The sequence below is a fragment of the Silurus aristotelis genome (genome assembly GCF_946808225.1).
Source record: "Silurus aristotelis genome assembly, chromosome: 28".
Lineage (NCBI taxonomy): Eukaryota > Metazoa > Chordata > Actinopteri > Siluriformes > Siluridae > Silurus > Silurus aristotelis.
Window position 1 is genome coordinate 474965 of NC_139601.1, and position 23429 is coordinate 498393.

At 45.2% G+C, this 23429-nt stretch overlaps 3 protein-coding genes across 5 annotated transcripts; 1 reads left to right on the plus strand and 2 right to left on the minus strand.

Moving 5' to 3' along the window:
• Positions 1-582: 582 nt before the first annotated feature.
• Positions 583-7050, minus strand: necap2 (NECAP endocytosis associated 2). Of its 2 annotated transcripts, XR_014532181.1 has the most exons (9): positions 6888-7050; positions 5957-6057; positions 5718-5822; positions 5420-5501; positions 4987-5095; positions 3170-3332; positions 2742-2826; positions 991-1595; positions 583-786 (listed from the first exon to the last, which is right to left on the minus strand). XR_014532181.1 is itself a non-coding variant. In XM_083533760.1 (8 exons), exons 1-8 carry the CDS (start codon positions 6977-6979, stop codon positions 1553-1555), a joined length of 780 nt encoding a protein of 259 aa, XP_083389886.1. In that variant the 5' UTR covers positions 6980-7050; the 3' UTR covers positions 583-1552. The 2 variants fall into 2 exon arrangements, 1 of the variants encoding a protein (XP_083389886.1); XM_083533760.1 differs by having other exon boundaries at positions 583-1595.
• Positions 7051-8285: 1235 nt separating this feature from the next.
• Positions 8286-11870, minus strand: LOC310721794 (SUZ RNA-binding domain-containing-like). 2 transcript variants are annotated; one of them, XR_014532184.1, is made up of 5 exons: positions 11692-11870; positions 11296-11345; positions 10262-10510; positions 9212-9922; positions 8286-9160 (listed from the first exon to the last, which is right to left on the minus strand). XR_014532184.1 is itself a non-coding variant. In XM_083533774.1 (4 exons), exons 1-4 carry the CDS (start codon positions 11740-11742, stop codon positions 9832-9834), a joined length of 441 nt encoding a protein of 146 aa, XP_083389900.1. In that variant the 5' UTR covers positions 11743-11870; the 3' UTR covers positions 8286-9831. The 2 variants fall into 2 exon arrangements, 1 of the variants encoding a protein (XP_083389900.1); XM_083533774.1 differs by having other exon boundaries at positions 8286-9922.
• Positions 11871-15784: 3914 nt separating this feature from the next.
• fbxo42 (F-box protein 42) lies at positions 15785-21153 on the plus strand. Its single transcript, XM_083533724.1, has 9 exons — positions 15785-16108; positions 16446-16562; positions 17034-17168; positions 17334-17487; positions 17870-17980; positions 18654-18750; positions 18928-18984; positions 19312-19428; positions 19559-21153. Exons 1-9 carry the CDS (start codon positions 15826-15828, stop codon positions 20501-20503), a joined length of 2016 nt encoding a protein of 671 aa, XP_083389850.1. The 5' UTR covers positions 15785-15825; the 3' UTR covers positions 20504-21153.
• Positions 21154-23429: the final 2276 nt, after the last annotated feature.

A 23429-nucleotide genomic window follows, 5' to 3' on the forward strand; every position in this document is an offset into this window, starting at 1 on the left:
AGTTTAAAAAAGTCTAATTTATTGAGGAGATGGAGGAAAGAAAGGAGAGAAAGGAGATAAAAGGAGGGATGAGAAGGAGGGGATGGAGAAAAGAAAGGAGATAAAAAGAGGGATGAGAAGGAGGGGATGGAGAAAAGAAAGGAGAGAAAGGAGATAAAAGGAGGGATGAGAAGGAGGGGATGGAGAAAAGAAAGGAGAGAAGGGAGATAGAAGGAGGGATGAGAAGGAGGGGATGGAGGAGATATGAAGAGAGGGAGGAGATGGAGGTCCATTAATATCTGGTTGTGATTGAATTTTTGACTCTTTTTGGTGTTTATTATTTAAAACCCTGTTTCCAGCAGCTACGTCACTTCAGACTGGATGAAATGAATAAATGAATGATTTTATTGCTAGTTATGTAGATTATTACTCTGATACGCGCCGTCCTGCAGTGAAATCTGCACCCTGTCCGTCCTCACATCCTGCATTAACTCCTCCTACTGAGGAAGTGAGGACGGACACGTGACCACGACCACGCATATCAGAGTTCACCTTCTGGACCTTCTGTCTGGAACAGCTAGAAGATCGATAACATGACACAAGTGACAGAAAAGAGAGAGAAAAAGATTTTATTTACAAATACAAGTGTAGCTTTACATTTTATACACGTGTTTAAGGCACTTGGGAGGAGATTAAACGCTATAGTAGAGAAAACTATTCCAGAAGAGCATTATAAAATGTGTGTATTGTTTTTATTTTAGAAGGAAAGTAACACTATAAAGCCGGTTCGAGCTTCACCCCAGCGGCCTTGTGTTGTGAGGCTAGCATGAAATTAGCATTTATAGCCTCCGATTTAGCATCACGCTAAAACATCCCGGAGTGAGAGCATGTCCTGATCGACTCCACTGTGTGGGAAAGATTCCACAAAACATTTCACTGCTTCCTTCATGGGTCCAAAATAAAAGGATTCAGATCAGAGAGTTTATTAAACCAAAAACATTCTGCAGACACACGTGGGGGGGAGAAGCAACATGTAAAACACCACAAGACAAAGGTCACCTGAAGGTCATGAGGACCCATCACATCGCCTCGCTTGTAAAACGAATCGCTCCGAGTAAAAATGTGAAAAAGTAAACGACATGATTAATGAAGGAAAAGAGAAAGTGAAAGATAAAAGCAGATCCCACTGCCTGCCAAACAACAAACAAACAAACACTTCAAAATACTTTTCAAAATAAAATAAAAAAGTGGAATGTGGATCCAGGCTCTGATCTCAGTGAGCTCAAAACATACACATTTCTGCATGTGACACAACTCATCTCGAGTGTGTCCTGTGTGTGTGTGTGTGTGTGTGTGTGTGTGTGTGTGTGTGTGTGTAAAAAGAGAGTGAGCGACGTCTCAGATTTCGTTCAGTGTTTTCAATTCTGCTTTTCATCTTCCTTTCTGAGGGCAAACTGGGTGTGTCCTTCCTTGTGTGTGTGTGTGTGTGTGTGTGTGTGTGTGTGTGAAAGAGAGAGAGAGTGTGTGTCTTCCTGCCCTCACACAAACACACATGTACATGCCCATCACACAATCAAAACTGCACCCATCCTGGTTTTACAGCTTCCTGAGTCGTGCTGCAGAGAGAGAGAGAGAGAGAGAGAGAGAGAGGGAGAGAGAGGGAGAGAGTGAGAGAGAGAGAGAGGGAGAGAGAGGGAGAGAGTGAGAGAGAGAGAGAGGGAGAGAGAGGAGGGGGTTGTGTTGTGCAGTAAATCTTGAATATAAGTAACGTTTCTGTTTCACATGTTATTAACTGGTAGGGGTAAAGGGGTAAAAAGTAGGGATGCACCGAAATGAAAATTCTTGGCCGAAAACGAAAACCGAAAAAGAGTAAAGCAAGGCCGGAAACCGAAACACCGAAAGAAATGATGCCAATTATTATTACCGTTACATTTATGTCTATGACTGTGTACTAAACTTACTAAAATCGAGGCATTTCAATTTTTGTTTCAAAGAATAAATCAATTACAAATTATGAAAATATTTATTTATAGCACATTGCAACAATGCACAGGATAAAATTAATTTAAAATCTAACTTAAATGTGTAACTTAAATGCACTCGTGTACATTAAATAATAATGTACCGGCCCTCTGGCCTGCTGAAAGGTTGTACAATTAAATATGTTCTTTCATAAAAACAAAGTGCATTTAGAACAAGTGCCACTGCTTAAAGATACAACACAACACTATCACTGGGAAACTTCCTGCCTTTTCAGAAACGTCCACCACAGACGGAGTGCACATGCTCGGAGGGGTTCTGCTTTTCTGTGCCGTGTTTCTCTCGTATTCAGCATCGGATGTTTGGATTTCAGGTGATAAATTAAACCCGACGTGGAGAAAGTCTTTGCAGACGCACCCCATCTTGAAATTTCTGCATTACATGTTTTGCAAACTGCTATCCGTGGGTCTTTCTCAGATATACTGAAATACGTCCACGCAGACAAGCACGTGCAGGCCGTGGGTTCTGTTTGCGTCATCACAAACAAATTGTTTTTTCGGTGATCAAAGTCTTTCGGCCGAAAACCGAAAATGCACTTTTGGGCCATTTTCAGCCGAAACTTTTCGGTGGCCGAATATTCAGTGCATCCCTAGTAAAAAGAAAACAAATCAATCAATAAAATCGGAATCATATATCAGCCTTCGACTGCCCCGATTTCTAAATATCTCAGCATCAGCGAGAGAAAAACCCGTACCACCTCACCCCATGGTACTGATACTGACCCTGATCCAGCAGCAGTGAAATCCCCCCACAGATCCTGAGATAGCTGAGTCTGAGGAGCCTGCGCTCCCAAATCCAGCAACAACCCTGCAGAGAGAGAGAGAGAGAGAGAGAGAGAGAGAGAGAGAGAGAGAGAGAGAGTGAGATGAGAGAGAGAGAGATGAGAGAGAGATGAAAGAGAGATGAGAGAGAGAGAGATGAGAGTGAGAGAGATGAGAGTGAAAGCGAGATGAGAGTGAGATGAGAGTGAGAGCGAGATGAGAGATGATTAAGAGATGAGAGAGAGAGAGAGATGAAATCACTATGACGGTACAGATAGAAGTTTTTCAGTTTTATCCACTGAGAGCTAAAAGCAGCTGAATGACTTCTTTCACGCCAATCAGGAGCCTCATGTGACTCGTGTCTGCTGCTTCTCCTTTCTACACTTTACCTGTACTCTGTTGAGTGGGTGCAGTGGGTGCAGTGGTCTGGTGGGCAGAGTCAGGAGGAGGAGACATGACTCCACCACTTTTCCCACCAGGAGGAGGTGGGAGCAGACCCCCAGCACCAATGGGACGAGATTTAACACCTGCTGGGTCCTTCTTCTTTATGTTCTAAAACAGAGGAAGCAAACTGATGATTCAATCCTGTTCATAACCATGTAACAGCCATGTTTATAACAGCGTGATAACCATGTAACGGCCGTGTTTATAACAGCGTGATCACCATGTAACGGCCGTGTTTATAACAGCGTAATCACCATGTAACGGCCGTGTTTATAACAGCGTAATCACCATGTAACGGCCGTGTTTATAACAGCGTAATCACCATGTAACGGCCGTGTTTATAACAGCGTAATCACCATGTAACGGCCGTGTTTATAACAGCGTAATCACCATGTAACGGCCGTGTTTATAACAGCGTAATCACCATGTAACGGCCGTGTTTATAACAGCGTAATCACCATGTAACGGCCGTGTTTATAACAGCGTAATCACCATGTAACGGCCGTGTTTATAACAGCGTAATCACCATGTAACGGCCGTGCTTAACACAGCGTAATCACCATGTAACGGCCGTGCTTAACACAGCGTAATCACCATGTAACGGCCGTGCTTAACACAGCGTAATCACCATGTAACGGCCGTGCTTAACACAGCGTAATCACCATGTAACGGCCGTGCTTAACACAGCGTAATCACCATGTAACGGCCGTGCTTAACACAGCGTAATCACCATGTAACGGCCGTGCTTAACACAGCGTAATCACCATGTAACGGCCGTGCTTAACACAGCGTAATAACCATGTAACGGCCGTGCTTAACACAGCGTAATAACCATGTAACGGCCGTGCTTAACACAGCGTAATAACCATGTAACGGCCGTGCTTAACACAGCGTAATAACCATGTAACGGCCGTGCTTAACACAGCGTAATAACCATGTAACGGCCGTGCTTAACACAGCGTAATAACCATGTAACGGCCGTGCTTAACACAGTGTAAACCATGTAACGGCCGTGCTTAAAACAGTGTAATAAACATGTAACGGCCGTGCTTATAACAGTGTAATAACCATGTAACGGCCGTGTTTATAACAGTGTAATAACCATGTAACGGCCGTGCTTATAACAGTGTAATAACCATGTAACGGCCGTGCTTATAACAGTGTAATAACCATGTAACGGCCGTGTTTATAACAGTGTAATAACCATGTAACGGCCGTGTTTATAACAGTGTAATAACCATGTAACGGCCGTGCTTAAGTGTAATAACCATGTAACGGCCGTGTTTATAACAGTGTAATAACCATGTAACGGCCGTGTTTATAACAGTGTAATAACCATGTAACGGCCGTGCTTAACAGTGTAATAACCATGTAACGGCCGTGTTTATAACAGTGTAATAACCATGTAACGGCCGTGTTTATAATAGTGTAATAACCATGTAACAGCCGTGTTTATAACAGTGTAATAACCATGTAACGGCCGTGTTTATAACAGTGTAATAACCATGTAACGGCCGTGCTTAACACAGTGTAATAACCATGTAACAGCCGTGTTTATAACAGTGTAATAACCATGTAACAGCCGTGTTTATAACAGTGTAATAACCATGTAACAGTCCTGTGTGATGTGGAATTTGAGCTTTGAGTCTCTCAGATCTCTGGTCGAAGAGATTTTAAAGAACTTTTCTAGATTAAGTTTAGAGAATAGCTTCATTATCAGCACTCAGTTCTTATTTTATTCCTCTTTTCTTCTCTCTCTCACCCCGATGCTGATCTTGATGGTCTGTCCCTCTTTAAATCCGAGGTCCAGTTTAGGAGCTGTGCTCTGATTGGCTTCCTGTTGAGCCAGTTCCCCTTCCTGTTTCACCCACCTGAGAAACACACAGAGAGGGGGAAATCACACAACCTGGCTTTAAAAACACCTGTCACAGCTGGACATGGCTATGTCATCTCCGACACACCTCACAGGGAGAAGAGGAAACCTGACAGTGAGGAGAATGTGGATATAATCCACTTCATCAGTTTACATTCATTTCAATAATCTGATACTGAGGTGAAGTGTAAACTCAGTACTAGTATCTCACAGTTCATGGAAACTCGGCCCACCTCCACTCTGATTGGCTCGTGTGGATGAACATGTGATCAGACACGAGGATGAAAGTGTGGGTAGGGTTTTTTTTTAGCACTGGACTCACTTGAAATGATCCTGCAGTGCCACGTTAAAGTCAAACGAGTCTCCACGGTCCGCAAAGCCGAGCCCAATAAACGCATGCCTCCCTGAAAAACACACACACACACACACACACACACACACACACACACACACACACACACACACACACACATTCAGTACTCTGTATCAGGAACACACTGGTTAACACTTAACAATCCCTGAAAGGAAAAAAGCACAGGGAGATGTTCACACACACACACACACACACACACACACACACACACACACACACAGACCATAATTAATAATGGTTTTATTACCGTTCCCATCTTCAATCTTGATCACAAAATAGCGACTGGAATCTGTGACTGCTTCTATTGATGCCCCGGGGTACTGATCTACTGGAGCCTGCGCAAACAGCTCACCTGTACACACACACACACACACACACACACACACACACACACACACACACAGAGAGAGAGAGTCAGTGCCTGGGCAGACCATTGATCTGCAAACAGACATATTAGAAACCCCAATAACACACACACACACACACCTGTGTTCCTGTCCTCCAGTTTGATGTATGCTGTTTTGGCCTTTGCCGTGATCTTCATGCGGCCCGTCCATGCCGGCTCGTCCAGCTTCCAGTCAGCAGCACTGTGTAACACACACATCACATTAAAGCAGCACAACGTGACTTTGCATTCATATAAATAATTGGGTTTAATGCTGTTCAGAGCCGTCCAACAGTTTACAGTGATGATATTAACCCACACTAGGATTCTGACATACAGCAGTTTATTTCCAGCTCCAGAGTCACAAACTGCTGTATAAATCCACTCCTCCAGTTGTGTGTATTTAATTGTGTCTTGGTGATATAATGAATGGATTCTTTATTTTTTATTAAATACTGTTTATAATTTCCTGCATTGTTCTGTTTTCCTCCTTGTCATTGTGTGTGTTAATAATTAACATTAAAAATATTAGTTTCTAATAAACACGCGCGCGCACACACGCACATCCGGGTCACTGCACTCCGTCAGGTCTCGTGCCATTAAGCGTCAGTTCCTGGTTTCGCCTCAGAGAGAAATAACTTTTATAATATAAATGCTACGTTCCAAACGAAACACTTTTCTCAGCACTCAATATAAAAGCGATGAAAAATATTTCAAGGGCCTCATTTTGCGCGGTTATGGTACAAATAGTTAGAAAGTAAATACATAAGCAAATAAAGCGGTGATTAGCAGCAGGCTAGCACAACTCCAGAAAAATGACAGTCGCGCTACATTATGCAAATCTGGCTTTTATATCTATATTTATATTTATTCGCCGTAAGAGACTGACCAATCAGTGCGAGTTGTGAGCGGATTAATTAGCATATGTTTGATCTCCCAACTCAGAGCCCAGTAAGAAAGCGCGAGCCCCCGGTCCGGGGGGGGGGGGGGGGGGGTTTGCTAATGGTTAATAAAAGTTATCGAGGGACTCACCGGTATCCCCGATTAGAGGCGCGCGGGGGAATCCGGTAGACGTGAACCTCCGGTTTAACGCACAGAATCGACTCGTACGTGTCATCCGCCATCTCTCTCTCTCCCCCTCTCCCCAACTTTTCCGTCAGCTCACCTGAGCAACAAGCTAGGAAGTCCGACGGGAAACTTCCGGTGTAACTAAGGAAAATGCAAAATAAAAGTCCCGGAATTGTCTTAAATATATCCGTACTATCTGAGTAGGCTCCCTGTGTTTCTATACACTGTGGTTATAAAACCGTCCCTATGTAGTGCACTTCTTTTCTGTTTGAGATGGAGCCTGACTTCTCTCTGCCTAACTGCGAATGATCACAATATATGGCCAAAAGTTTCACTGTCGAACATCTTCCCAGAAGAGTGGAGGGAATCATAAAGGCAAAATAGGACTGACTATCTATCTATCTATCTATCTATCTATCTATCTATCTATCTATCTATCTATCTATCTATCTATCTATCTATCTATCTATCTATCTATCTATCTATCTATCTATCTATCTATCTATCTATCTATCTATCTATCTATCTATCTATCTATCTATCTATCTATCTATCTATCTATCTATCTATCTATCTATCTATCTATCTATCTGTCTGTGCCTAATTCTAATAAACATAATAATAATATCCCCATTTGTACCTTATAGCTATACTTTGATACTTGATTTTTATATTCTATTTATAATTACTTTTCCCAGTCATAAAAAGCAGTTCACTACATAATACTCTGTATGTATGTGACATTTGATTTGATTTGTTATATAGATTAGAGAAAGTCTCAAATATTATTAGTATTTGTATCTTTTTATTACACATAAATGATCAGTTTTCCACTCGCGCCTGTGTTTCACACACTGGCTGTTTAGAAGCTCTGTGTTTGTTCGTTTCTCAGATGAAACCTACAATGATATAATACAATTAAAACACAAAACTGAAGCCCTGCTCAATACAGCTTTATTATCCGCTCTGTTCCTCTGGGAATATTCTCTATGAGCTTTTGGGGCTGCAGCTGTGAAGATCAGACTCTGATACTGAAGGAGGTAACAGGACTCCTGGTCCAGTGAATGCTATTCTTTGGGGATGAGATGATCAGGGCTTTGTGTAGAACACTGAAGCTCTTTCACTCCAACCTTCACACCCAGTTTTTATACTCCATGGAGCTGAGGTTTGCGTACAGGAGCATTGTCATGCTGAAGCAGTGTTTGTCAAAATTAGATTATTACATCATGAAGATACACCAGTGTGCTTCTGACAGCTTGGAGAACTTATGGTTAAGGGGCACATACTTCCAGCTGAAGAGCGTGTGAATATGTAGGAAGTGTTGAATATGGATGTTAAGAGAAAATAACGAGCTAGAAAATGTTACTACTCCAGAATAGAGTTTATTTGTGGAGATGGAGGAGCACGAGCTCAGACAAGAAGCAGAAATCACACGATCATCAAGTCACACCGTAACAGTAAAGTTCACACACAAATAACACACTGTCCCAAATAACAAGGTCCAGTGAAGCAATGATCCTCTCAGTCATGTGACCGAGACCAGCCACATCATCTCTTCTGTATCGGGCTCCTCAGTTCACTTCTACAGCAGAATCCTGTCCTCCAGGAGAACCTGGACGGGTTCCTGATTTGGTCTGGTCGTGTATTTAGTTACAGGGAAACACATTTATGTCTGTGTTTTTTTTTAAGAATATATCCGTGCATCTCATAATGCTCCTCAGAAGCTCCTAAGAGATCAGAAACACTAAAAGCATTCATGGGATCGGAACATTTTAAAACACGCAACGACAGAGGAGAAAGAGAAGAACAATTGGGGTGGAGGAGAAGATAATTTTATATTTATCCAGACAGCATGATGGTAAACATGGGTGTGTATGTGGTCTGAATATCGCTAAGGAGGGATTAGATGTGGATTTAGAGTCTGAACCTGTACAGCAGGTCTGAACTTCTCAGCGCTTTAAACAAAAAAAATTAAAAATAATAAAAAAAAAAACAGCAAGATGACGGTAGAAAAATACTTTCTCTTCAGCGCAGAGTGGAAACACACACACACACACACACACACACACACACACACACACACACACTTCGTGTGTGCGGTGTTTGGAGCGCTTGGGCTGTTAAAGGGAAGTGAAGGAGCCTCTGGAAGTTGGTGTGGACAGAAGCAGGTGTTGATCTGCACACAAAGTCAAAATCTAGTCAAAGCTGAGTGTCTGAGGCAGAGGGTAAACATTATTCTCTGATAAAACAAAGGGAAAACAAACAAACACACACACACACACACACACACACACACACACAGAGTTCTTTATGGCCATTCTTTCATCTTTGGAGAAACTTCATGATCAGGGCACGAGTCAAACGGTTTTTCTCCTAAAGTCTTCTAAAGAAGGAGCTCAGAAGAGTGTTGGTTCCTGCGCCCTTGTCCACCTCCCCTCGGTGAGTCCCTCCATCAGCTCAGCCGATTCTCAACGCTCTCACGGTGAAATCACTGGGAGCTGAAAAAACTGCGGCCTTTTTAGAAAACGGCGAATCGTGTTGTAAAAACGATAAACAAACGACCGCAGATTTAAAAAAATAGAACTTCTGATTGGCTCGGTGAATTTCCCAGCCTCTGATGGATCTGCACGCTAGGTAATTAGCACGCTAGTCAACTGGCGAGTTAGCGTTGATGCTATGCTGCGCCAGGTCGTTAGGGGAAGTCGATAAGGGCGCTGTGGACCGTACTGGAGCACTGCAGGGATTCCTGCCTGGGTCTCAGCGAGCGTTACTAAGAGACTCACAGTGATCACACGGTCGCCACGCCCTCCCTCGCTCGCTCACACTGGGAGGAGGGGAGGGCCGAGAGCACTCGACCGAACAGACTCTCGCTTTTATACGTCCTCAGAGCTCGTCTCTAGCCGTCTCTCTATCTGCTGAGGCGGAACCCTGCGGTACCATCCGGCCCCCGCGGCTGCCGTATGACGTTACTGTTCGACTGCAGAGACTCCAACATGGATCTGAGGACAGAAGGAGAAAATAATCATACTAACATCAAAGAGTTATTATAAAAGCTGCTCTACCTTCATATCCTTCAGCACGTATGTACGAGAACATCATCACTCTGTGCTACTCTAGACATTTGCCCTGTCCAGATTGTTTCCATGTGCAGGACATACGCGTTCTGGAGATCCGATTGGACATTACACACACATTTCTCCTTACACACATTCCTGTGGCGTCTGTGCGACGTCTGTAAGATCTACAGGATGTGAGTGGGATATACGGGACACGTGCGCTGACACGTACTGTAAATTTAATCATAGACCTTTCCAAGAATTAATTATCATTAAACACACCTGTCCGACTCTTCTCGTTCCCGGGCAGGTTCTTCAGCGCTGGCGCTTCCCAGAATCCTCCTCCTGGCCTCGGCATACTCTGCCTCTCTCTGTTTTAGAGATTTGGGCTGCTGAGCGGGCCGCGTGCTCAGACCCTGCGCACTCAGAACACCGTTACTGGGAGGACGCTTCAGGATACGGATCTGAGGAGGCGGAGCTGCGGGCAGGGACTCATCCTGAATCACCACGGCCGTCTTCACGGGGACACTCCTGATACGACACAAAGACTCAGATACGATTCATGTCAAAACACACACACACACACACACACACACACACACACACACACTCACTCACTCACTCACACACACACTCACACACACACTCACTTAAATTAGTGATGATCAGATCATTTTAGTGACAGTTCTTTGAATCTCGTCCATCAAAATGAACGAATCTTTTTTGAGTTCATTTCCTTCCTTTGATCAGAAATAAAATAAAAATGTTAATAAGCAACACGACTACATACACCAACTCTGACTACAGTTCCAATAATGAAATTATGACAAATCAGCTAAGGACAAATGATGATAAACAGATTGAGGAGCTTCACCTCTGATATCGTCTGGTCCATGTCTTTAGTTCTTTTGTCACGTGACTCCCACAGAGGCTATGCAGTGCAATAGATCGGATTTTTTGGTCCGAATCTTCACATAATTGTTACAATAATTATGGAAGTCACGTAATAAAAGAACGACTCGGACTAGAAGAGTCGGGAGATGATCTTCTCAATTCTGTTTCCTGTACATGACCTACAGAGATTTTGATTTACAAAGATGCTGTGCGCATGCGCGTGCAGGTGAAAATTAACGAATCACTCTTTCAGATGACTCGTTCTTCTGAGTCACATTAAAGACTCGCTCAGAAAGAACGACTCACCACTAACTTAAATAGGGATAGGTGTCATTCAAAAACACTCAAAAACCAGTCCCTTTTATTCCTGAATGGAATAATTCTGTGATCTGAATCAGGTGATGTGTGGAACAGTTCCTTACTCGGATCTCTGAGTGATCTTCAGCTTCGCTTCGAGGCGCCTCTCGATTTCCTGCAGAAAGAACACAAATCAACTCCCTTTAGGACCCTGGGACTCCCAGGTACAATGTTAGCTCAAACTGGCAGCGGCATTATTCTCATTAACACGATTTAACACAAAAAAAGCACAACCTGGTGTTAATTAAAGACACGAAAAAAATCCAGCTACGCAAATAAAACACTTCTGAGGTAATACGAGTCGTATTTTACAACGATTAGTGGCTGAACAGCAGGAAAGCTAGGCTAGTCGGCTAAGCAGCAGATGCTAGTGTGAGAGTTAGCAGTGAGGCCTGAGAGCAGCTCAATCACACAGTCAACAGTCTTGTAAACATTTATCTAATAAAAAAAAAGTGTCTCACTCCGCTTTCTGCAGCGTCCTCCCAGTTATCAGACACATCATCATCCTCCATGATTAGTCGGTTAACAGATGTTCAGCCACACAGGCTAAAGGCTCAGGGGCAGAGACCTGCACCACTCACATACTTCTGTTATTCTTTTGGTCAGTTGTAATGACAGAGGAAGCCGTTAGGGGGCAGAGGGTGGAGAGAGGTGGAGCAAGACAAAGCTCATGATTAGGAGACAGGAGACACAGGAGACACGTTTCATACACAGTATCAGTACAGAGGAGAGTAAATCTGTACTGCTATACAAGCTGCACATTTACTACTCTAAAATATATCCAAGTTCAATTTCTATAGTATTGTCCCTTGAGAAAATTATACTAAAATGATTGCTGAAATGTGAGGGGTGTACTCACTTATGAGATACTGCATATATACTCAATTAATTCAGAAATTCAAATTCAAAGATTTCTCTAAAAATGTTTTCTCCTATAAATTATATATATATATATATATTTATCCAGGTGAGAGGTTTGGTATTTGTTGGACTACAGTGTGAAGGAAAAGCAACAAACATTTAGCACCTCTGGGAACTCCTCGAAATAGTTGGAAAGCTATTCCAAGTGACGATCTCATGAGGCTGATTGAGAGAATGCCCAGAGTGTGCCAAGCTGTCATTAATATCAGCCACAATGTCACCGCAGCAGATCATCAGTCTCCGTACCCCCCTGTCCTCTACATCTGCCTCTTTCACACCAACTACCTGCATGTCTTTCCTCACCACATCCATAAACCTCCTCCTTGATCTTCCTCTTTTCCTCCTTCCTGGTGTCTCCATCCTCAGCATTCTCCTACTGATATACCCCATGTCCCTCCTCTGCACATGTCCAAACCATCTCAATCTCACTTCCATCACCTTGTCTTCAAAACGTCCTACATGCGCTGTCCCTCTAATAAACTCATTTCTAATCCTGTCCATCGTCGTAACTCCCAATGAACATCTCAACATCTTCAGCTCCTGTCTTTTACTCAATGTCACAGTCTCTAAACCATCTCAGGTTTCACCAGGTTTCACCTATAAACTTTCTCTTTCCCCTCTTACAGATACTCTTCTATCACAAATCACTCCTGCTATCACACATGTACTCTGTCTTACTCCTACTGACTTTCATTCCCCTTCTCTCCAGCCTGTACCTCCTTCTCTCCACGCTCTTCTCCTCAAAACTCTCACTACAAATCACAATTCCACATTCCTCTCCTTAAGACCATACATACCCATCACCATCACCTCCTCATTACCTCTGTTCCCTTAACCTACATGCCCATTGAAATCTGCCTCAATAACCAATCTTTCATTCCTAGCTTCACCTTCTACCACTTCATCTAATTCACTCCAGAATGTTTCCTTCTCCTCCATCTCACAACCCACTTGTGGAGCATAAACACTGATGACATTTATCATCACCCCTTCAACTTCCAGCTTCACGATCATCACCCTGTCAGAAACTCTCTTCACCTCCACTACACTCTTACTGTACTCTTCCTTCAGAATCCCCCTACACCATTTCTCTTTCCATCCACACCACGATAGAACAGTTTAAACACCTCCAATGTTCCTGATCTTACTCCCTTTCCACTTGGTCTCCTGAACACACAACATCTCTACCTTTCTCCTCTCCATCATATCAGCTCCCTCTCTCCCTTAACCAGTCATTGTACCAACATTTAAAGTACCAACCTGAACCTTCACTCTCCTCCACTTCTCCTTTCCCTGCTGTCTCTGTAGACGTCTTCCTCCTCTCCTTCTCCTCCACTTCTCCTCCACTTCTCCTTTCCCTGCGGTCTCTGTAGACGTCTTCCTCCTCTCCTTCTCCTCCACTTCTCCTTTCCCTGCGGTCTCTGTAGACGTCTTCCTCCTCTCCTTCTCCTCCTTCAGACAACAGTAGCACAATTTCCACCTGTATGGTTAACGATACCTGTGGTGTTCATTGGTAACCCGGACCTCGACCGATCCGGTAGGAATTTCTGATTTGTTATCCGCATATTTAATTTTGCTGGATGTCCTTCATAACACAAAACTCGACATTTATCCGGGCTTGAGACTGACACTAAGAGTGACCTGAGTTGTGCAACAGTTTATTCTTCTGCTCATTGCCGGGGTGGATTTGGAGTCTAATGCTGGGAACGCTGATGAAGGATAAATCCTGGTGAGTAAAACCAGTTTACACAGATTCACACACAGGATCACACACAGGGCCTGCTTCAGAGCTTGTTCATATACAGCATGTTTTTTTGGGAGGTGGGAGGAAACCAGAGAACCCTGAGCAAACCCACAGCAGGAGCGTGATGTAAGAGGTGCGGATCAGCATTATACAAGAGCTGGGGTGACTTTTAGTGTATATATAATAGTATTCCTTCACATGCAAACATTTAACACATGAAGAAGCCCGGAAATGTCTTAAATGTATCGGGCTGTTATTTCCGCTCGTGTCCGTAAAAAAAGTCCCCTAAAAATAAAACCTGCCTTGTATACAGAGCACGAGCACGCGCATCGTCAAGAACGCGCCGACTCCGGGGGCGCCAGTGAGGCCGTTACGTGCGCGTTCCCGCGTTCGTGCGTATGATGCTGCTGTAGGGAGGAAGATGGCGGATGTTTGGAGTCCGGAGTGCAGCGGCAGGAGGAGCTGATAAAAGGGAAGCATCACAAGGCAGCGACCAGACGACACCACAGGACGGAAAAAGAAGGACACGCGCCCACAGGTAACCCCCAGACCGCGATTAGACCCCTTATCCGTCTCGGTGAAACGGAAGCGGTTATCTCGCGTCTACCTCCAGCACTCCTCCGCTCCGTTAGCGCCAGGCTAGCGCCGGTAGATTAGCCGACCTGACCCGTTCATACACTTCCACACCACCCCGTGTCTCTCATCGAGTCTCACACAGAACGAGTGGGATTTACACACTGTGAGGAATCTCCACCTCACAACCCGCTCCTGTTTTTCCTTTAGATCAGCACCGTTAGCTAGCTAGATTATTCACTTAGCCTTAGCTAGCTAGATTATTCACTTAGCCTCCTATAGGAATCAGTCCGCTAGCTGTGTCTGTGGGAGGTGTTTGGAAAACACCAGGAGAACCGTGTAATATTTCATCATTAGGGGTCTCAGGAACAGAGAAGCAAATTCTGACTTTCAAACAGCTGAGGACTGCAGCAAGGTGAGGAGATGGAAAAGAGGATGTGAGGGGAGGTGCAGAAGGGTGAGAGGAGGGGAGGTGCGGAAGGGTGAGAGGATGTGAGGGGAGGTGCAGAAGGGTGAGAGGAGTTGAGGTGAGATTAGATGAGAGGATGTGAGGGGAGGTGCAGAAGGGTGAGAGGAGATGAGGTGAGATTAGATGAGAGGATGTGAGGGGAGGTGCAGAAGGGTGAGAGGAGGTGAGGTGAGACGAGAGGATGTGAGGGGAGGTGCGGAAGGGTGAGAGGATGTGAGGGGAGGTGCAGAAGGGTGAGAGGAGTTGAGGTGAGATTAGATGAGAGGATGTGAGGGGAGGTGCAGAAGGGTGAGAGGAGATGAGGTGAGATTAGATGAGAGGATGTGAGGGGAGGTGCAGAAGGGTGAGAGGAGGTGAGGGGAGGTGCAGAAGGGTGAGAGGAGTTGAGGTGAGATTAGATGAGAGGATGTGAGGGGAGGTGCAGAAGGGTGAGAGGAGGTGAGGTGAGATTAGATGAGAGGATGTGAGGGGAGGTGTGGAAGGGTGAGACGAGAGGATGTGAGGGGAGGTGCGGAAGGGTGAGGTGAGGTGAGAGGATGTGAGGGGAGGTGCGGAAGGGTGAGAGGAGATGAGGTGAGATTAGATGAGAGGATGTGAGGGGAGGTGCGGAAGGGTGAGAGGAGGGGAGTGGTGCAGGGTGAGGTGAGGTAATGAAATGTGGTGAGGGGGTGAGAGGAATGCAGCTAAATGTCCTGCACATGGATTAGTTGAGATTTTGTTGTGTGTTGGTGAGATGTTCCTGTATGGTTTCATCATGGCATGGTTGAGATTATCAGATGGTATCTTCCCCAGCATGACCTGCTTATAGTATTTAGGTAGTTACTTATGATTATTGGTGCAGGTTTCTAACTGATATGTGACTCTTCCTCTCAACCTTCACCAGGCAGCATGTCTCGCTCCTCCGACAGCGAGGATTGCTGCATCGTTGCCATGGACACAGAGGACGCCGGAGCGGCTTCACCGGGGGGTCGTCTCCCTGACCGGAGCTCAAGCGCTGAGACGGAGACGACCGTCAGCTTGAACTGCACTAAGCATCCTGGGAAAAGCTACCAGAGAGTCATGGGCCAGCTGCCAGAGGAGGTGCTGGAGTACATCCTATCATTCCTGTCCCCGTATCAGGAGCACAAGACCGCCGCCCTGGTGTGCAAACAGTGGTATCGCCTCATCAAAGGTGAGCGAGGGAGGAAGAGAAGGAGAAGGGGAGTCAGAGAGAGAGAGAGAGAGAGAGAGAGAGAGAGAGAGAGAGAGAGAGAGAGAGAGAAGGAAGAATGAATAAGGCAGAAGATAGGGGGAATGTGGGCAGAGTGGGTAAAAGATGAGGAAAGATGGATAGATAGAGTGAGGGATGACCGTAAAGCAACTGCAAATATGAATGAGTTAAAGAGAGGCAGGCAGACGGAGTGATCGAGAGACTGTGTGTGTGAGACATGTTAGTGTCTCAGACGTGTTAATGGAAGGTGTTAATGGTGAAGTGGTGAAGGTGTGAGCGTGTGCTTTGATGTGTCCAGGTGTAGCATATCAGTGTTACCATGGTTTCCTGAGGGCCGTCCAGGAAGGAAACATCCAGTGGGAGAGTCGCACCTACCCTTATCCTGGAACCCCCATCACACAACGCTTTTCCCACAGTCCGTACACACACACACACACACACACACACACACACACACACACACACACTTTACTCTTAAGTCATGTTTTAAATCAGATGTAAGATCACATGTCAGTTGAATAAGTATTTAATGATTAATAATGCTGCTGATGTACACTTCATGCTGCTTCTATGGAACCCTGAAAGGTTCTGTGGAGAACCCAGACTAAGGCAGACAGGGTTCCAGCACAGGGTAGAACATCTTTAACTAATGCTAAGAAAACCAAGTTATTTGTATGAATCTAAATATCTAGAATGCTGAACTCCTGACAGGATCCAGAGGTTAAGAAGACAATCCATGGTTCTTTATGACCAGTACCACAAAAAGCAACTCGTATTGTCTTGTAGGTGATAATGTGTGTGTGTGTGTGTGTGTGTGTGTGTGTGTGTGTGTGTGTGTGTGTGTGTGTGTGTGTGTGTGTGTGTGTGTGTGTGTGTGTGTTTACAGGCGCATGTTATTATGACTCGAACCAGTCGATGTACGTGTTTGGTGGCTGCACCCAGAGCAGCTGTAACGCTGCGTTTAATGACCTGTGGAGACTCGACCTGAACAGTAAGGAGTGGATCCGACCTCTCGCTTCAGGTACACACACACACACACACACACACACACACACACACACACACACACACACACACACATAATACACACTTTACTTGCTGATAACCGTGATGACTAAAGTGACACACACACACACACACACACACACACACACACTTCTGAGATTACGTGTTGCTCTGTGTGCAGGCTCGTACCCGTCCCCTAAAGCCGGTGCCACACTGGTGATGTTTAAGGACCTGCTGGTGCTGTTTGGAGGTTGGACCCGTCCCAGTCCGTACCCTCTGCACCAACCAGAGCGCTTCTTCGACGAGATACACACCTACTCTCCTTCTAAAAACTGGTGAGCGGAGAAGCTCATACTACCCATCATCCCACAGTGATGTAGGGCTGTTGGTTACATGTGTTTCTCAGTGAGGAAGTAAGGAGATGTTTATGTAACCATTATGGAAGGAGTTTTCAGAACCTTAGGGATAAGTGTTTATAATTGTTTACAGTTTCTCAGGAACATGTCACACTACAAAGCGCTGAGGAATAAAACACTCGGCTTTGTGCTGTTACAGAAAAAGAATCAACCAGCCGGGGTGAGGCTGCTTCAGCCCCTCCCCCGACACTCAGTCTTTATTACTTATACTAGTGTTTAACTTTTACACCACGGTGATGTCTCTTTCTCTCTCGCTCTCGCTCTCTCTCTCTCTCGCTCTCGCTCTCGCTCTCTCTCTCAGGTGGAACTGCATCGTGACCACTCATGGTCCTCCCCCCATGGCTGGTCACTCTTCCTCTGTGATCAATAATACGATGGTGGTTTTCGGTGGCTCTCTCGGAGCTCGACAGATGTACGTCTCTTTTCCTCACTTCTTCCCCCCCCCCCCCCCCATCACAACTCCAGTTTACACTAGATTTACTAGCACATGATTTTGTGTGTGTGCGTGCGTGAGTGTGAGGTAGGGGTGTACGATATATATCGTCTAGGATAACATCATTGTTGTTCTAACGAAGTTGACATTATCGCGAAACACACCTACAGAGTGCAACCATGCATCACATGATGAAGTCTAGTAGATTATACTCGTGTCCATTTACAGCACGTTCTTTACCTGCATGATTCAGATGATGATGCTCACTTTTTGGGAAAAAAAGGTTTTATAAAGGTACAAAAAAAAAGCCATAAAAGGTAAAACTCAGTTTAAACTTCTAGGAAAAGATGAATGTGTGTCACTGTTGTGAACTGACCACCACACAGAATATGAAGAATATTAAACTTTTTAGGAATCAGCTGTCCACAGTAGTCCTTAAAGTACCGGCACCATAACACACTCAGCAAAACATTGTCTAATTATCGTTATTGATAAAAAATACACAATAATATCGAGATATCATTTTATCAGTATCGCACACCCCTGCGTGCTGGTATGAGTGTGTCAGGACCTCAGGGTGGATAATTGTGTGTGTGTGTGTGTGTGTGTGTGTGTGTGTGTGTGTGTGTGTGTGTGTGTGTTTCTATTTCAGGAGTAATGAGGTGTGGGTTCTGGATCTTGAGCAATGGTCCTGGTCCAAACCCACCATCACAGGCCCGGCTCCACACCCCCGCGGAGGCCAGAGTCAGGTGAGTCTTAAATGTGGTTGCTCTCACCATATTAGCCCTGAAGGAAAAGAACAAAGGAGCTCAGGTTGTGTATTAAATGCAATAAATAGAAACGGAGCTGGAGGGAACAGGGGCAGCACTAAATCACGTTCTCTCGCTATCCCCCTCCATCCCTCTTTCTTTCTCTATCTCTTTTAGATTGTGATAGACAACGAGACTCTGCTCATTCTGGGGGGATGCGGCGGCCCAAACGCTGTGAGTGCAGTTTGTTATCAACCTTTAACCTGCTGTTATTATAACAATATTACTAATAAACCAGCAGTAGTAACACACATTCTCATGGTCTCGTGAGAGGCAGCAGTGACGTTCATGACCATGGTGAAGTGCTAAGCATGATGGGATACGATGAATTGGATGTTGCAAAAATTGATAGTGCTGCTGGACTACTGTGATTGATAAACTCCTCATTATCTCTGATTGTGTGTGTGTGTGTGTGTGTGTGTGTGTGTGTGTGTGTGTGTGTGTGTGTGTGTGTGTGTGTGTGTGTGTGTGTGTGTGTGTGTGTGTGTGTGTGTGTTGCAGCTGCTGAAGGATGCTTGGTTGTTGCACATGGGCACCCCCACCTGGTCATGGCAGCAACTGCGAGTAGAGAACGAGGAACACGGAGCTCCTGAGCTCTGGTGCCACCCGGCCTGCAAGGTGTGTGTGTGTGTGTGTGTGTGTGTGTGTGTGTGTGAGAGAGAGAGAGAGAAAACTGTTAAATGTATATAACATGAAAGTGTATGAATTTTTGCGTTATTACTGATCCGCGTCTGTCTTTTCTCTCCAGGTGGGTGAGTGTGTGGTTGTTTTCTCACAGGCTCCATCCGGCCGCGCCCCTTTGAGCCCGAGTCTAAACTCTCGTCCCTCCCCTATCAGTGCCACGCCCCCTCCTCTCGGCCCAGACACGCCCCCTCTGCGATCACAGTCTCCTGTGCGCTCTGGCGCTGTCCTGGGCAACGTGGAGGAGGCTCCTTGTGTCAATGGACGCTGGGGAACGCTCAGGCCACGCCCGGCAACTGTTAGAGGTGGAGCTAGAGATGGAAGTCCCACCTCCTCACAGCAGCCATCTCCTTCCCAGGCTCCAGACAGCCCACCTTTACTTAACGGCTCGTCCCCTTCCCCTCATACCAGTCCCTCCCACCCGCACGGCCACGCCCACACACTTACAGATTACGGATGGGACTCTCCACCTTCTTCGGCTTCATCGTCGGTGGCTCCGCCCTCCTTGGATCAGCCGAGCACAAACGGCATTCACACTCCGCCGGGCGCAGTTTCTCCTGCTGCCCTGCGCAGAGGCCTGGAAGCTGTCAGATCCCGCGGGGCATCGTCTCCTTCATCATCCTCATCTTCTCCGAACCCTGTCCCTAGCCCTAGCCCGGCCTCTTCAAGCCCGCCGCAGGTGGACGGACACTCGATCCCTCCGATCGCTCGTCGTCTGGGCCACTCGGTGCCTCCGCAGAGCCTGAACGTGGGAAAGCCTCTGTACCAGTCGCTCAGCTGCAAACCCATGCAGATGTACGTGCTGGACGTTTCTAGGGCCAAAACGGACGGCGTGGTGGCGTGGCGCGTGTTCGGCAGTGCCGCTGTCACCGGACCGCCCGAGACGAGCCTGCACACGGTGGTGCAGGGCAGAGGGGAGCTCATCATCTTTGGCGGCCTCATGGACAAAAAACAGAACGTCAAGTACTACCCCAAAACCAATGCCTTGTATTTCGTACGTGCGAAGAGGTAATGCGAGAGCGTGGGAAGGACACTGTGTGTGTGTGTGTGTGTGTGTGTGTGTGCGCACGTGAGATTTGGGACGGTCAGCTTGGGAATTTATCCAGGTTCTGACCCGGACACTGCCCTCCTCAGACCTGCCTTTGAGGAAGAGACTGGATCGTCTCGTGTGTCACATCCCCAACACTAATTCTTCATCTCTCCTGAGAAATCAATTTTGACACATATAAAGGACACTCAATGATGAACTGATGTGTGATGGCTTTTTTTGATCTTCACTCCCTCTGTGTGAGTGTGTGAGTGTGTGTGAGTGTGTGTGAGTGTGTGTGAGTGTGTGTGAGTGTGTGTGAGTGTGTGTGAGTGTGTGTGAGTGTGTGTGGGAGTTTAAAAACTGAAGGGACTGTTTCTCCTTTTCCTGCGACAGCGTCTCCTTGTGGGTGATGGAGTTCGGGAAATGGAGGAACGCTGCTTACTACCTTGCTTCACTTCCTGCCTGCAAATGTTTACATTTAAAATCTGAGCAAGGTGGAGACATGTCACTGCGTGTGTGTGTGTGTGTGTGTGTGTGTGAAAGGAGATCGATATTTGGGGAGGGAAGGGAAGGGCGTGTTGCAGTGTAACCGGATACAAAGCGAAACAATAAACTCTTCAAAGTCTTTATAATGTTTCACTGAAATTCTTCATCCATTTTTTTATTCGTTTCTCAGTCACTTCTTCACTCTGGTCAGGGTCGTGGTAACTATGATTTGGTCATCCAATTACAAAACACTTACTTTTACATATAAACACAAAGCACTTGTATATTAGGGGTGTAACGGTACACAAAACTCACAGTTCAGTTCAATTTCTTTATGGTTTGGGGGGAAAAATGTAAAACTAAATTACTTGTTTTATAAACACAGTTTATTATTGCCATTTGTAAACATCAACAGTTTACATTTTTTGAAACAATTTTAAATAAAATGCCTACTTGTTTTAAATAAATAAATAAATGTATAAAAATAAATAAAATGTATGCAATCATTTATTATAATTATTAAATTGAGTAATTGAATAATTAGACACAAATTGAATTGAATAAATAAATAGAAATATTAAATACATGTGTTAGACCTTATTTGGTCTTGAAGGTTGTCTACAGAGAAGAATAAAATCTGTAAATCCTGAGGTAGCAGTGACCACTGTTCCTGCTCCTCTCCTGGGATCTGCCTCTGGATAGTGTCCCCTTCGATTAGAGGCGACTCTGTGCAGCTGGAGATGTTTCTCATCAATGCCCTGGAGATCCATGAAATTCTGGGGTAAAATCAGGAGCTTTGAGGATGAATTTGGACTGTAGTTAATCTCACAAGTCTGCTACACTGACTCAGGACTACAGTCCCACTATGGTGGCGTTGTGTTACATACAGGAGGTCTGATTATAGAGCGCAAAACGATAACGTCAGCTGAGATCATCAGTGTTTTCGTCTGTTATTTGTTGAGGTTGAGATGTTTACGATGTGATGGATGTGTTTATGAGCGTCTGGGAAAGGAAGAGCAGAGTTTCTATTAATGTGCTGTGTTACAGTCAGGCTATACTTACACACTGCATGCTCACAGTGTATGACTGATTATGTCCTCACACACACACACACACACACACACACACACACACACAGATGCTCTAAAGAGATCTGCTTACACTGCTGGAAACCGGGGAAGGAGCGCTGGCAGATCTACAGGTTTGGTAATGCAGGAGAAACCGAGGTCTGTGGGAAAATCCTCAGGCTCACAGAGGTGATGATCAGGTTGACCCTTTATTTTCTATTTCTGTCCTGCGTTCAGCTGTTCCTTCATTTTCATCTTCTATAGTAAACATCCACCAGTTTATACAGAACGCTGAAGTCTGAATCAGGGTTTCACGTAACGTGAGCTGATGATTAGCTGCAGCTGATGATAACGATGCAGTTACAACTACTTTTATGTGGACTGTTTTCTAATGAGGTTCTTGTGCAGGACCACATTGTAATAACTGATGAATTGCAGAGGAAATTAGATTTTCAGTTTTTCTTTTTTCTTCCTGCACTGCAATGTTCATTCTTAACTCGGTTATTCCTCACGCCACAGACCGTGTTCCTGCACAAAGAGGTTCAAACCTTTTCTTTCATGGCCTACATATTTATCTCCCACCACCTGGAACCTGGAGCTAAAGCTTTCTCTCTGGTGCAAAATTGCTATTTTATTACAAATGTCTGAACTGGGGAGTGGAGGCTCAGTGGTTAAGGTGCTGGATTACTGATCGGAAGGTCGGGGGTTCAAACCCCGGTATCGCCAAGCTGCCACTCTTGGGCCCTTGAGCAAGGCTCTTAACCCTCTGTGCTTTAGGGCGCCGTATCATGGCGACTCTGCGCTCTGACCACAGGCTCTGAGCAAGCTGGGATATGTGAAGAATGAATTTCATTGTGCTGTAACGTATGTGACGAATAAAGTTTATTCTATTCTATAAAACCGTCTCTGTCCCTGTCTCTGTCTCCTTTAGTCTCTGTCCTGTCCCAATAAACTGTCTATAAAAAAACCCTGAAAAAGATTCATCATTTTTCAAAACATTATTTTACACACGGGACACTTGCACAGGTCTTTCATGTCTCATTCAGTAAAAAAAATAAAAATAAAAATAAAAATAAATATATATTCTATAGATTTATAATGTGAGCGAGCATGGGCCGGGTTCACCTAAACACATATTTATTAGAAAACAATAAATAATCGTCCAAACTCTTCCTAACTTTATTACAAATCACACAGGAGAGGAAAACCTCCCAAATCCCACCAACACTCCAGGAACCCAGTGCACATGGCCCATTCCTATCAGTGGAGAACCGCACTACACACACACACACACACACACACACACACACACACACACACACACACACACACACACACACACACACACACGCCAG